The sequence below is a fragment of the Dermacentor andersoni genome, chromosome 1 (genome assembly GCF_023375885.2).
Source record: "Dermacentor andersoni chromosome 1, qqDerAnde1_hic_scaffold, whole genome shotgun sequence".
NCBI lineage: Eukaryota > Metazoa > Arthropoda > Arachnida > Ixodida > Ixodidae > Dermacentor > Dermacentor andersoni.
In genome coordinates, this window is record NC_092814.1 from 120,556,574 (window position 1) to 120,571,840 (window position 15,267).

At 41.5% G+C, this 15,267-nt stretch overlaps 1 protein-coding gene across 1 annotated transcript in view; it reads left to right on the plus strand.

Moving 5' to 3' along the window:
* Positions 1-13,944, plus strand: part of Mcr (macroglobulin complement-related) — a 169,903-nt gene extending 155,959 nt beyond the window's left edge. Inside the window, exons 30-35 of the mRNA XM_050193713.2 lie at positions 1,246-1,475; positions 3,002-3,163; positions 7,255-7,451; positions 8,405-8,579; positions 8,676-8,781; positions 11,809-13,944. Coding sequence (XP_050049670.2) covers positions 1,246-1,475; positions 3,002-3,163; positions 7,255-7,451; positions 8,405-8,579; positions 8,676-8,781; positions 11,809-12,005 — 1,067 coding nt within the window. The 3' untranslated portion in view covers positions 12,006-13,944. The remainder of the gene's footprint in view (positions 1-1,245; positions 1,476-3,001; positions 3,164-7,254; positions 7,452-8,404; positions 8,580-8,675; positions 8,782-11,808) is intronic.
* Positions 13,945-15,267: the final 1,323 nt, after the last annotated feature.

Below are 15,267 nucleotides of genomic sequence, written 5' to 3' on the forward strand. Positions count from 1 at the left end.
CTGAAGAGTTAATATTTAAGTTTAAGGAATTTAGCATTTCTTTTGCTTTTACACTATAACCACAGTGGTGTGGGGCTACTGGAAGAAGCCAGAGAAAGGTAGAGCCAGGCTTTCCCACATACCCTGTAATGCCCATCTTGGGCCACCGAGCACTCACAGTTGCCTATAAAATGCCAGTGCGCAACGAGTGATGCCAGTCCAACACTCCATAAAAGAAACATTGTATGCTCAATGCCCCAACTTTCCTAGACAAGCATTCAGTCACCACACATGCTTTCAAGTTCTTTATTTTGGCTTCACTGCACACATTGCCATACAACAGAAGACGTCACAATCCATATGGGCATTGTGCATGTGTGAATTTTACTGATGGGACTCCATCGTAATAAGTTTGATATAAGTGCACAAAATCATTCTGTGTTGTGCTAAAGGGACTTCTGGGACAGCCCTGTAAGTCTTATTATGGAACAAAAATCCTCAGAAAATTTTCGACCAGCCTTCATTGTATAACCTGAGCCTATGGTTCCACTTTTTATGTCCGCAAAATTTAAGTACCAAATTCAGTGCATATGGCATTTCATACGCAATAAAGCTCAGTGAATTTAGTGTTTTCGAAGATCCATGTCGTATAAAAATTTAACTACAAAAGTTCAAGTACTACTCCTAACCGATACATCTTAAATCTTCCAAGAAAACTTAAAATGCAGCCAACTGATGGGGCACAGCGTGTACATCTCTACAACATCAGTATGTGATGTCCATAAAGAGTCTAATTCTAATGTAGAATCAACATCAATAAGCCATCGGCTACTTGATTTTGCGAAATATTACATGTTAGTAGGACATCCTTCAGATGTTATGTCGAGATCTGAGCTAATGGGTCATACTTGGATGTTGATAGGATCTCGGTGGTTCACAGGGTAAGCGGCATATTTGTACATGTGGCATCAAGTAAACACAGCAAACGTTACAAAGCAGACACATTTGGGCCAGCTACTTCTGTTTTGGATGGCAGTTAAGGCTTTCCTTTCTGTGACCCTGTGATAGACACGTACACATGCGCGTGTCTCTACTTTATACTTTCGCTATTTTCAATGAAATCTATATTTATACAGATTATGCAGTACTATTCAACCTAGCATGTGCTTGCACTTCACTAATAAAATCGACATGTTATGTTTGCGGTAGACTGGGTAGTGCCAGAACTTTTCCCCCCAAAGTGTAGGTATTGGTGTTTGTTTGCAGGTGGCATGAGGTACTGGTCTCGTACTGAACTGCCCGCACCTACAGTGGTGATAGAAAACAACAAACCTTACCTGCACCCCCGACTTCCCTACATTTACGATGCATCCAATGTGGAGACCACAGCCTATGGCCTACTGGTGCATGTGGCACGACAGGCAGTGGTTCAGAAGGAGATTGTGGAATGGCTGAATACACAGCGCCTCTCATATGGTGGTTGGGCCTCAACTCAAGTAAGAATTTTCACACTCCTAGTTTGCATGTTACACACCAGTTATGCATTTTAAAGCAGCTCAGCACTGAAGCATCTGACTCAATGCACAGAAAATAAAGTGCATTGATGAAACAAAAACGAAGCAGCAGCTTGAATCAACAAAAATAATCTGGGCTAGTCTCACAGATGGCACATTATTTGTAAATGCTGTGAATGCTGACTCTTGGGTTTGTTGCAATGTGAGTGCAAGGTGCAAGTGACACCATACACAAAGAATACTCTGCCTTCCATTTCTTGCCTGTTTCACTACATACACAGTTTTGTTGTTACTGTGAATGGAGGGAAGCATACTGAAGTGATGAAGTGTTGCTGCAGTAGACTTCTGTTAATTTAACTCTGGTTAATTAGACTTTTTGGTTAATTCGATCCCAACCAAAGGTCCCAGCCGGTGCCCATCCATTTCTATAGGCCCAAGCTTTTGTTATTTCAATCCTAAAATTTGTCTTCACCAGATAATTCGAACTTGGCCAGTCAGCATGCATGCGCCTGACTCCTATGGTGACCCCAATAGCAACCCCTTTAGTGACAGTGTCTGTCTCAGCGGAGCTTAGGGATCAGTCAATGCGCTGAACAGACGTTATCTTCCATCAGAAACGCCTATTTTCAGCATGCCCTAGGAATATTTTCAAGCAATTTTCGTAGCTCACAATGTCTGATTACGGTATTTGCCCAATTCAATGCAGACCTTTTCTTTTTTCATTCTTTCTCCCCCGCCTCCACGCACGCACGCACGTGCACACACACACACACACACACACACACACACACACACACACACACACACACACACACACACACACACACACACACACACACAAAAGGTCGAAAATTGCCTGCATGATGCAATCAGATGAACAAAGACCACGTTCACGTCGTTTGTATGCTTTACCGCATAACACGGATGTATTGCGGCGAACCAAATTTTAGAAGACTTTGGCCACCATTGTGCAACCTAGTCTTAATTTTTTTCTAAAATATTGTGTGTGTGTTATATCTCTGCTTTGTTTAGGAGCTTTAATGTCATTTCTACGATATTCTTCTACTTTGTACAAATAGAACATGGTCGCCCATTTGATTCAGGGGCATGTTAGAATCTGGCAAATACAGGCAAATGAATCTGTGGTCAAGTGTTCGACGAAAACTCGTCTGGCGAGGAAACATATTGGTGCCAAAAAATGTGCACTCGCCAAGAATAAAATAAAAATAATCTTTATTTTATTTTATTCTTGGCGAGTGCATGTTTTTTGGCTCCAATGAATCAGTGGTGGGTATTGGCATTTTTCCTGCATATTATTCAACTGATTGGATAATTCAATTAATTTCGTTGTTCCTGTTGGGGTCGAATTAACAGAAGTTGACTGTATTTCCAAATGCTATCACTGTAAGGGTGGCCATTTTCAAGTGGCAGTGTTACGGGCGCACTGAGTTGCTTCTCTAATTTTTAACAAGTTTGCAGTTATGAACTGTAGTTTTTGCCTTTTTCAGGACACACTTTTGGCCATGCAAGCTCTGACAGAGTTTTCGATCCAGTCTCGCTCACGTGATGTCACTGACATCAAAGTCACTGTAGAGGCCCCTTCAACACCAGGCTTCACACGAGAGCTTCACATTGGGCAGGAAAACTTGTCCAAGTTGCAGACACTGTCTGTAAGTTTTTATTAGTTTACCTGGGACCTGCTTTTGTGGGTATATTTGTTGAGCTAAAGCGAAAGGTTTTGAGTGAGTAAGCATGTTATAGTGAAGGCTGGGGAGGACCTGCAGTGTGGCACATGTATAGCTCCCTTCAAAATGGCACATGTGATGTTAATGCAACGCGTCATTAAGTTGCAACACTGCCAAATCTCCCAAGAACAGCAGTGGTACGGGTTGCACCTCCTTCCTTATTGTACTCAATCCTAGTGAGAAAATTAGGCACTTTGCAATGCTTAACAGTTGAACAGTGTGGAACACTTGTATCTGATTTCATTTTTCATAAACAATCAGATGTGTGTTTCTGGCCTTTAACACGAGGGCAGGAAAGAAATGTTTTGACATAGTGTTATGACCATTTGTGTAATTGCACATAAAGTGGCTCTGGACAGGCATGTCCTCAAGGAGGCTTTTAGTGGAGTGTTCAGGCATTACTGAACCATGGCCAATGATAAATGCTGTGGTGCTGTCTTATAAATGGAAATCAAGCACTTTCTGCAGCAATGATGGAATCTTTTGTTAGGTCTATTAGCATCAAAAGGGGCAACTTATCTCCATAACGGTGACAACATATGTTTAATAGTTTGTCCTCGAAGTGAAATAAGGCTGTGCGAGAGCTTTTGTTACCATTTATTTATTTCTGTCGCAGCAACGAGTAGAAAGGGTAAACTTTGATCAAAGCAGATGGCTTGGGCACTTTCGTGTTGTAGTTAGCTACACAAGCCACGTAAAGCGCAGCTTTAAATCCAGAAGGTATGCTGTGTATGTAACCTGCAACGATTCCCATTGCATTCTGCACATGTGAACATTGGTACTGCTGCTTTTAGTGTATGCAAATTTTTTGCATGCGCTATTTCAACAATTCTCGCGGCAGTTATTTTTTTTTAATGTTACAGAGGCATTTATAGACCACCACACCACAACGACTCATCTATTTTCATGCTCTCATGAAAATTTCAGCAGAATTCATAGTCCACTTGCTGATCAGTACCAATAGACTGTCAGTTCAACAGATGTTTCAATCCAATAGGTTTAAGAGATCCCTGAAATACAGTGGATGCTCAATAGAAACTAAGACTGGGTCTAATGCTGCATACTTAATGTGCCATTGTCAGATGTTCGCTGGTAATGTTGCTATTCAATTAATATCCACGAGAAGACACATCACTTTCTCTCAAACACAGCAGTAGCACTATTCATTTGAACACTAGATAGTACTTCGTTGCCTTTAGTTGTTCAGGTTGTGAGCCATGGCTATCTTGTGAGCAACCAAGCTCATATTTACTTATGCTGATTCAAGTCGTGCATTTGGTGGGGATGTTATATCCAGTGGAACCAGTTTTCAGTAGCTCAAGAAAACCATCAACACATCAGCGCTCATGATCAAAGCCAATGGATGTTTTGCTGTTTAACAGTACACCCACTACCTTCAGGCTTTAGTATGAAGCACCCATGAAATTTTGAAAAGAACATGTTTATTTGTCTGGAGTTTGTGCATGATGGACCACTCACCTGCTTACTCTAGTCTGACAAGAAAATTGTGTAAATGTCTGCCTGGACAGGAAGTAGCGCATTGAGGAGTTAAGATTGGTGGATAACCACTATTACTTTGAATGAGACCTGTATGTACTTATATATGACCCAGAGGTAAGATGCCAAAGCACTCGCTAGGTAGAAAAGGGACAGCTTCGCCCATAATAGGCTAGAAGGCAAAGATCAGCCAACAAGATGAGGTTGTCGCATTTTTCAACCACAAGGGAATGGTGTACACCCACTCGGTTCCTTATGGCCAGACAGTAAATAGCACTGAATGCTACAGAAGTATTATGGAGACATTGATGAGTGAACACACCCTATTAATACCAAAACTCATGCAGAAGTGCAAACTGCACTATGACGACACAAGTGCCCATGTTGCCAATACATCGACCCAATTTCTGGCTACCGAATCATAAAGATCCTGCACCGTCCAAGCCTGACCTCCTGCGACTTATTTTTGTACCTACAGTAAAGAAGGACCTGAAAAGGCATCCTTTGACAAAAATCAGGGTGCACTTAAGGCAGTGAAGGTAATCTTCAAGATGATGTCAAGAGATGGCTTCACCCATGCTTTACAGGCTTGGCATAAATGATGGCACAAGCACCGTTCACTTAATGGCGGGTGCATAGAAGGGGATAAATATGTCAGTGATTATTTTTTGAAATAAACGTTTCAGAGCATCAGTCTCAATCGCTAATGAGCAAAACATATTTGAGCATAAGAGAGTTTCGTATTAATTTACAAACAACTTTTAATGGCTATGAAGGCAGTGCTACAAATTCAAAGCATGCATGTGGCGCCACTACTAGAAATAGTGCTGTAATTTGGTTCATATTTTTATAATGTCAGAAATAAGGGACAAGCGTTTTATTGACTACGGCACATGATTTGAGGAAAGAAAAGTCGTATTTGCAAGTTAGTATGAATGTTTGTGATATTTCTAATTTGCTCCTCATATTTTTGGCACATGTGGGATTGCATATTATGTTGCAGGGCATGTGGGTCTTCTGGTGACTGTCATGTGCTGGCTCACTGCTCAACTCATCCCAGAGAGATTATGACAAATTTCAGCAACTAATGTCTTTCAAAATAGATTATACAAGAGGTACATCTAATACATCCCTGTACATTGTTTGCCTGAAGCCCAAGCCTAGCAATGAAAAGGCACAAAGAAATATATTGTGCCATCCATGCTTCGAAAACATTTGCTGCTCATTGTACAAGAAAACTAGGGTGTCAATGGGTTTGGAAAGTTAGTGGTTACTTTATATTTTTTATAACTTCAGAAGCTATAACTGCATTTGCATCTATTGCATTTATTTCATCATGAGCAAAAGGATCCAGGAACTTTTCTGCCATGCAGACAACACAAGATGACAGCAGACAGTAACTCCTTTTTGTGAAGACTCTTGAAATGGAGCAGCAGCTCAGTATGTGTGAGTGAGCTGAGCTGGCATCCATGTACGAAGGGTCAACACTCTGATTTGAACCCGTTGTGGTTGCTTAGTGGCTGTGGTGTTGGGCTGCTAAGCATGAGGTTGCGGGATCGAATCCCGGCCACGGCAGCCACATTTGGATTGCGGCGAAATGAAAAAACACCCGTGTACTTAGCTTTAGGCACACGTTAAAGAACCCCAGGTGGTCCAAATTTCCAGAGTCCCCCACTACGGCGTGCCTCATAATCAGGTCATAGTTTTGGCACATAAAACCCTGTAATTTATTTTTTTAACCTTGATTTGACATCACACAATCTTTTTCTTTGTTTAAGTGGAGGCAGTAGGTCAGGACGAAAGAAAGAGTTTATTAAACCACAACATAGGATATTTGTATATTCCTTTCAGACTCTTCTGAGGAAATCTGGGCACTATGCCTGAGCATTTGTTTAGACATGTGGCACAAGCTGCAGTGCTATATGTATAATTTACAGGTAGAATAAGAATTGTCCCATTTTTATTTGTTTTTAAAATAAGACTGCTATGAACATAGTGTAATTATAATTTTTTTAATTATTAGGAACAATATAGGCGCTCTCTTGTGGACAATTGGTATAAGAGTATTAGGTTTATTTGTGAAGAGTAGTCGAATACTGATTCCAATTTACCCTAGTCACATATAATACAAGAACCTAATAGACTGACTAACTTACTACATGATTAATATATAATTGCATTTTGCTAGTACTATTGAGACTTGAAATGTTACTTTCGCTTGGTTTGGAGATGTCTCACTAATATTCAAAGAATTCCCCAAGTAATTGCTGTCAGTACAGGAAAAGGTCTTTTGACGTTTGTAAAGCTTGAAACAGTCGGTTCTGTTAACTATACATTCATGATCGACTTTTCAGCAGCTCTTAAGTAGAAATAACTATTCTCCTCATCTATTGCAAGATATTTCACAATTGGTAAGGTTCTGTTGTAGGAGTAACAGTTCGTATATTTAACAAAATATGGATGTATTATATCCTATTTAAAAAAAAAAAATGTGGCTTCACTGTCTTGTTTTCTTGCAGATACCCAATGCATGGGGTGTAATCATTGTGAAAGCGCAAGGCACCGGTCTGGCCATTGTCCAGCTGCACATGGAGTACAATGTAGACACTTGGAGGCATTTGGTCACACCACCGCCAGTGCCTGCATTTGCGCTGAACATTCGCCAGTATTCCTATGGGAGGAACAGCTCCCATGTCTCATTTAGGTCGTGCCAAAGGCAAGCTCGTCACTGTCATTTTCTACAGTAAAACTTCGTAAATGCGTACCTGCTTATAGTGTAATTCCGGTTTAAGTATAGTCCCGATGAATCCCCCCGCCCTGTCTCCATTGAACCTAATGTATTGGCTGAATGCTCAAGCCATAGTCACTCAACGCATGCCAAACGGTTAGTGCATGGTATTGACTTCCTTTTTCGGGGCATTCAAGTGTGGAATCAGGGAAATGTCGCACACTTTCCTCGCGCAACACACGAGAGCAGGCTAACCAGCTTGTCTGGCGGGTCTGGTAAAACAATCAATGCGCACCTGCGCACCATAATTGGAGAACGTCACCGAGGGGTTGGGCTCGGAGAACTTTACTGAGGCTGAGAAATGGTCTGTATATAACGGCGTGCCCGATCCACGTTGCTTGCCAACTGCGTATTAACAAGGTTTTACTGTACTGCTTTTACATTCTATCTCCTTAGTATTTAAGCAGAATTGGTGAATTACACTTTCAGCAGTGTTTTCACAAGAACCAGTAAATTTCTTATCGATAAAAAAGGATTACATTGCATTCTAAAAGAACCAAGACCTGAACCTTTCAAGCTTTGAGAACTGCACAAGAAAGCGCCCAAATACGTAAAATTAGTTTCAAATCCTGGACACGACGCTCTTGACACAGCACCATAGTATAAGCACCAGAAAAACGGAATTTGATTTTTCTGTTTGTTGACTGGTAAAGCACTTTTTTCTACCAAATAAATTAATACAGTGTTCTGAAGAAATGCTTTACCATTGTGAATCTTGGTGGATGTCTATTAACTTTCTGCTTGAATAACATAAAGCATTTCCAGTAGCACCAAATGCTTGATTTAGGATTGAATTTTAAGATATTTGTTATGGTGAATATATTTCACCTGTGTGCTAGTGCTGCCATGTGTTAGCAAATGTTGCACCTTGTTCGCTGCAGCTGGATTCGTACTGAAGAGAGCCCCAGGAGTGGTATGGCTGTACTTGAAGTCAACTTGCCTTCGGGTTACTACATTCAGCAGCAGACATTGGATGCATATGTGCAGTCTGGAGCCGTACGCAACCTCCGGGAAGCTCGCTATGAAGAAAAGAAGGCTGAAATCTACTTTGATTATGTGTGTATCTTTCAAAAACATAAGCTTGATTGTTTCTTTTAGCTTCCTTAAGGCTAAGTGCATGAACTCATCAATTTTTTTTATTGTTGTTTCTAGCTTGACACATCGCCCATCTGTGTCAACTTTACTGCCCAACGCTGGTACCCAGTTGCCAACATGACACGGTTCATTTCAATTCGTGTCTATGACTATTATGCACCAGGTAGGTACTTATTCCTTCTTGGTTGTACCACAATTGGCTTACAATAATAATGGCCCTATCAAATAATGTGCACTTTCTGGTTTACTCAATTGAATTTGAAAACTTGGCCCACTCTGTTCCAACTCTCCAGTGATTATAAAAGCTATTGAATTCAGGTGAATTCAGATTTTTGTTTTCCATGCAGCATACTATGCAGATGTACACATGAGTTCTGTGAAAGGACACTGCAGAAGAGCAACATTCACAGAGCATTGCATTATTAGAAAAAGTTTTGGTTGACATTTAAACATCAGAAGTATTTCGGAGACATGGAAAAAGTGTCAACTGTGACCTTGCCTACATTTGTTAAGCCATTTTAGACCAAAATGTGACAGTGCTTGAAGCAGTAGCCTTCATCACTCTGCCCAGTCAAGTTCCATCACGTTATTCGGCAAACTCAAACAGTGTTCCTCTGTAGATAAATAACACTGTAATCCTGTATTTTTTACTCTTGCAATGTATTCTCGCCCTTCCCATCTGCAGTGTACAACTGTGTACCTTGAGGGTCTCACAAATAAGTAAACAAATAAATAAATACTCTGTGGATAACCATGGACAAACTTGTATAATTATAAATAAGACCACGGGGTCATTGGTGTATGGCATAACCAGATGTACACATTCAGAAGTTGTGATGGCTTAGAACAGTACTAAAGTAAATAAAAGAAAAAAAAGTGTAGAAAAACTTGCTGGCACAGTATATAAGTTTAGGAGCTTTCCTTCTGTCTTTTCAACATCGTACGGGCATCTAAAAAGTTGTGCAGTACTGTTGCAAATACAGTCGAACCTCAATATAACGAAGTTGTACTTGCAGCAAAAAACTTTGTTAAATCGCAAATTTCGTTAATTCGAAATTTTAAAATTTCAGCAATATAAACCACTTCACAAATTCTCATAGCATTCCTGATGGATAGTACCTATGTTTAGTAAGCACTTATAAACAAATTGTGAGAAGGTCGGGCCATAATAGCGTGGCTATGAGCACCAGCGCGTGTGGTGCAGATCGCGCCGAGAGCAATGCATTGATGTGGCTCACGACATCTGAAATTTGCATGTGTCATGTCGCACAATGCTGTAATGCTTGGACGCCATGGCTGGCCGCACTTATTGCCCGTAGCCAGCACCCATAAATTAAAAAACGAGAGTGTAAGAGAATATGGATATTCATTCTGAGCAAAAAAACAAAGAAGAATTAGAAGAAAAGTCACATAAAACAGACCACTACACGAAGTAAGTTTTGTAGTTTTTTCGGTGTCACGTGCGCTCAGTCATGCATGAACAGATCTCAGTTGATGACCTTAAACTCGCTGTCACAACGCAAGTGAGTGCTTCGCCCCATTACTCAGAAACTTGAGATTACATGATCACCAACACTAGACGCGCAGGAATGCGATGCTCATCAAGGTACCAAACGTCCTAGCTCGCACTTTGCACTCGCTGCACAGAGATTATTACCTCCAAGATACGGCGCATGGCCCACGCATGGACGTGCATGGTAGGAGGAGAAAGCAGATAGGTGTGCATTCCTGCCCTATTTGATTCATATTCAATTTGGTCTCAAAATTTACCATTTGCACACCCCTTATGTGCACTCAACAGCACTTGTGCACATAGAGGTGAACGTTTGTAACAGATTATTCTTTTGTCGGTTGCTACAAGAATGGCCATCTTCAGTCAGGATGATATTTCATCATTCAATAGTACAGTAAAAGTATTTATCACAACTTAATACTTGTGTTAAACCAAAAGGTTAATTAAACACATTACTACGTAGCAACCATATTGTGTTGCGTCAGGAATACAGTCTACATATGGCAAAATATAATGTTCATTAATATTCATTACTTTATAGCAATTTTTCAGAATATTTGACTATGCTTTGCCTGTATACATGGGCACTATGTTAAAAGTAAATTAGAGTATAGAACTCGTCTTCTATAGGGGCACTCATGCAGATTGGCGTACACAATGAAAATGCACTGGGCTTTACATACTTAGTTATGATTGCCATAATCAAGTACAGTAACAGCAACTCGCAATTTGTCTCCAAACTCTCTGCCTAAGTTGGATATTCTCTAGAATTCATGGGGTACACTTACATTTTTTTCTCCATGCCTTTAAAGGGGCCCTCACCAGGTTTTGGCATCACAAACAGACAAGCGCAGAGTATAGATCATGTAGTGATGGTTGTTTCTGCAAGGTATTGCACCACTATATGCCATAAAAACTGCCATATATGCAAATGAAAGCCTACGACCTTTTCTCGAGAGAAGACACTTCACCCTACCATCAGAAATAGTTTCACACACTTCCGTGTCATAGGTGTCATGCCTGCTGCACACATTCAGCAGTAGCAGCATGAACAACTTGGATATTCCTGTCAAATGTAGAGCATGCAACACTGCTGCTTTTATTGTGCATGGGAACAAAAAGAGGAAGGAGTGGGAAAAAGAAACAAAAAGTAGGAGTGGTGATGTAAACATCACTTGCGCTGTCAGCTTCCATGTGGCAGTAGGCAGGGGAGTAATGTCACTTGCAGGTGCTGGTCAAGACAGTGAGAGAGACCTTTACTGCAGCAAGTGTAGCTTGCCTCTTCACACCATGACCCCTTGCAAGATTTCATTTGCTCCCGTCTTGGCTGCTACTAAACCATACTTAGAAATCCTTGCAGTAGGATACCTCCCAGACTGCTTTAAACCTTCTAGTGTATGACAAACATTTTCTGACGGGGCCTGGTGAGGGGCCCTTCTATAAGTTTGACAGTACTAGCACTGATTTCCAGTATGATAAACTTAAGTCAGTTATTATTATTATTATTATTATTATTATTATTATTATTATTATTATTATTATTATTATTTTCAATACAGACTCAATGTGCCCCTCATTTGACTGAAGATACGTGACTGTTCTGTATCAGGTGTCTTGCTTTTCTCTGTGTATTCTACTTGTACTATATTGCACTTCGTGCCTTCCTTTTATTTTCAGAGCGGTTCAATGAGACTATGTTTGAAGTGTACAACTTGTACGCACTCAGCATCTGCCATGTGTGTGGCTCCTACCAGTGCCCCTACTGCCCGGTGTTCAATGCTGCACCTTCATCTTTTCGCCTGGATCGAGAGCAAGCTGTGCTGTCTCTGACTGTGCTTCTGACAGTGCTCTGGAGGCATCTCTCCAAAGGATAGCTGGCCGTTGTGGTGCTGTGACAGTTATTTTTCTCAAGCAACAAGAACAAACTATCACAAGGACATTGCCACAGCAGCTGTGCAGTCTGCTTCAGTCAGGACTTCATTGTGCAGCACATTATGGGTTTCCTGTTGGGGCTGGCTCTGCAAAGCCACAGCCTCACTTTCCTCATGCTTTTTTTTTTTTTGTCCCGCCATCTGCCTGGTGCATTCTGTTTGGAGGCAGGTTGAAGGCTTGGCTTCATCACTGAAATGTGGTGTGGGGGGCTATTTCAGTATGTGCTGTTGCAAGTGTAGACCGCATATTGCTTGGCTCAGCAAAGCTGCCCATGGGAAAAGGCACCGGTCAGTCAACACAGTTTTTATAGGCGCCTTTCCTGTCCATACGTTTTTTAATTCTGGCATACAGGATACAGAAATTGGCAGCTACTTGTGATTTTTAGGTTTGTAACTGTAAGCATTCATCTGCTTTTCAGCATTGTTTCTTTTCCATTCTTTTTTTCATGTGATCATCAGAGCCAACTTTTACTTTAGCATTCATCTGTTGTGAACATCTCGTAGTAGTCATCAGAGTTTGACATATCTAAGCAAGAGTTTTGTGTGTATGTGTTGAGTGCTTGTTTATCTTTGCATTCTTTTTCATATGCAGCATTTTTTATAATCATAAACTTCCAGCAGTGTTGTTGAACATCCCATCTGCTAGAGGACAATGTTGATGGTGATTTTTTTTTCTAAAGAAGGGAGGAGTACATCCGAAGAAAGGATTTAAAATTGTTTTAAGGTTTCAGCTCCCCCAAAGGAGCTTTGTTCACAATGAGTGAAAAATGGCACAGTGCATGGTTTTTATGTACAGCGCATGACGATGATTAAGGCATTTAGCATAAATGGGCAGAAGATTGCCATCGTGATTAAGGGTGTTCGACATGGTTTGAATGATCAGTTATTCTCCTTGGCAGTCACATGTGTTTCTGCCCAGTGGATAGTATGTGACGTAGTTACAAAGTTCTACATCACATATTGTTGTATATGATATTTGTAGTTGTGTTTATCCTTTCATTTTGTTTTTGACAATCTGAAAGCAATAGTCATCATTTGTGTAAAATTAACTTCACAGAAGGGACACTGTGATTCAGGTGATAACATTCACTGGAGACAGGTCAAGCGTATTGTCTCAGATTTGTACAACATTTTATGTGGAGTAAATTATTCCTACATACAGTTTTTCCAGTGACAAACTGAACATTGTTGGTAGAGTGTTTTGCAAGGTCTGCACATAAGTCATACAGGTATGTATGTGCTTAGAAATCACTGCAGGAGTTATGCCCTCATGGAACCAGAGTTCCCAAGTTGAATAATTAAAACTGCCATCATTTTGGAAGTTTTGTCAGCAGCCCCCCCGTTGCATCTGCCTACACTCCTGTCTGACAGTATCTAAACATGGTTTTTACAGCAAACAACAACTTGAATATCACACCCTTTTGAGGAGGCCTTAGAAGATCCTAGTCCTCCTTTAACTTCCCCAGGATTGTTTTTCCTTCTGTAGTAAGAGCAGTCTTTGAAGGCTGTTACTTTTTCTCGAATGTTCTACTCAAATGTGACACATCTGCCAACTTGCTCACTTGTTACACTGGTTAAGTGCATCTTACCGAAAAAAGACATGAAATAGCATGCTGAATCGGAGTGAAACTGAGTGTCGGATTGCTGCACTGTCAATATAAACATTGACATTGGGAAGCTGCAACAAGAGAAGAGTGGGAGGAGCAAGCAGGGTATTGTTTGTTCAAATGCCCCATGAAACTAAGTCGTGCAGGATACCTTGAAGCAATAACACAGGGCAGATTTCACGGAAGCCTGAACATGTTGCACTGTATTATTCATCCTGCTGTCTTGCCAAAAAGAAATACTGTAAATACAGAGAGATAAACTGTGCCTGTACTTCCCTCTGACTCTAATTTTGGGACCTACAATTGGAACCTGCTGCACAGGTTCCTGTGTTAATGCAACCTCACTATTGGCCTGAAAGTAGGTTGTGAGTGCGTAGTTTACCAAACTATTTGTAACTCATTTGAAAAAGCTAAATGAGCCACCATTTGGGTCAAAAATGGCTTCTTTATATGTGACTTGTACTGTGCACACTGGTATTCTTACATCAGTCAAGAGTGCATTTACAAACAAAATTTCAACCAATTAGGGCAGCGTTATCACAAGCAAACGTAACATACTTTCAAGACCGATAAGAAAGCAGCAGAGTACTGTAGTGGAGCAAGAGGACAAAAAGGGAATGTGGCGGAAAAAAAAATTTACTCGTGCCACTTTTAACAGTGGAGCTGTTTAAGCCTAAGTTCTGCGTGGCATGGAGCGTTGCCAGGAAACTCGGCCCAGCTCCGCGCTGCCTCGTGTTGCCTAGCAACCACCTGCGAGAGCTCCGAGCCATGTAACCTCCTCCCACCCCACGCGCGTAGGGCGGAGTCATGACGTCACAGGCGAGTAAAAGGTCGGAACAGCCGGTGCGGCGACACACCTCTCGCCTCCTCTACTCCAGGCATGCGTGCTGCTGCGAGGGGAAGACCAAAGAAAGTCTGGACGCTCGAAGAAGAAGCAGTTTGCCAGGAAGAGCACCGTACTGCCAAGCGAGAAGTGATGCATCGCCGCCGAGCTGATCCGGAACACCGTGCTGAAGCTGCGGCTGAGAAGAGGTGAAACCGAGTCGTGGATCCCGAGTTTCAGTCCAGGGAATGTGAGAGTTGGCGCCTGAACGCTCGACGTTGGCGAGAAAGTGATCCCGGCCTGCGACTGCTCGAAAACTTCCAGCACGAACTTCCTGCCGAGACAACAGCCTAGCAAAACCTAGAAACAACTTAGCCAAGCCTACCGTAACCTCGCAAAACCTAGAAACGACTTAGCCAAGCTTACCAACAACTTAGCAAAACCTACAAACAACTTAGGCAAGCTACGTAAAAGCGAGGTGATCACAAGCTCCGCTGTTGACTCCAGGTTTGCACCACTAGTGCAAGCTGCACAGCCTTTTTTTTTTTTTTTTTAAAGGACTCGGCATCCCAGTGAAAACATTTCATCCATAGGACAACTGAATCATGTCCCAATGGTTATGCACCATTTCAGATACAAATAGGACATCTGCTGCATGAGCAATTTGGGATATTCTATTGCGGACGTCCCAGGGATATCGCACATGGACCAAGACCATGATTTTGTAGCGATGCCTTTTCCAGATGCCTTTCGCGGTTTTCACGTTCGTGGCCCT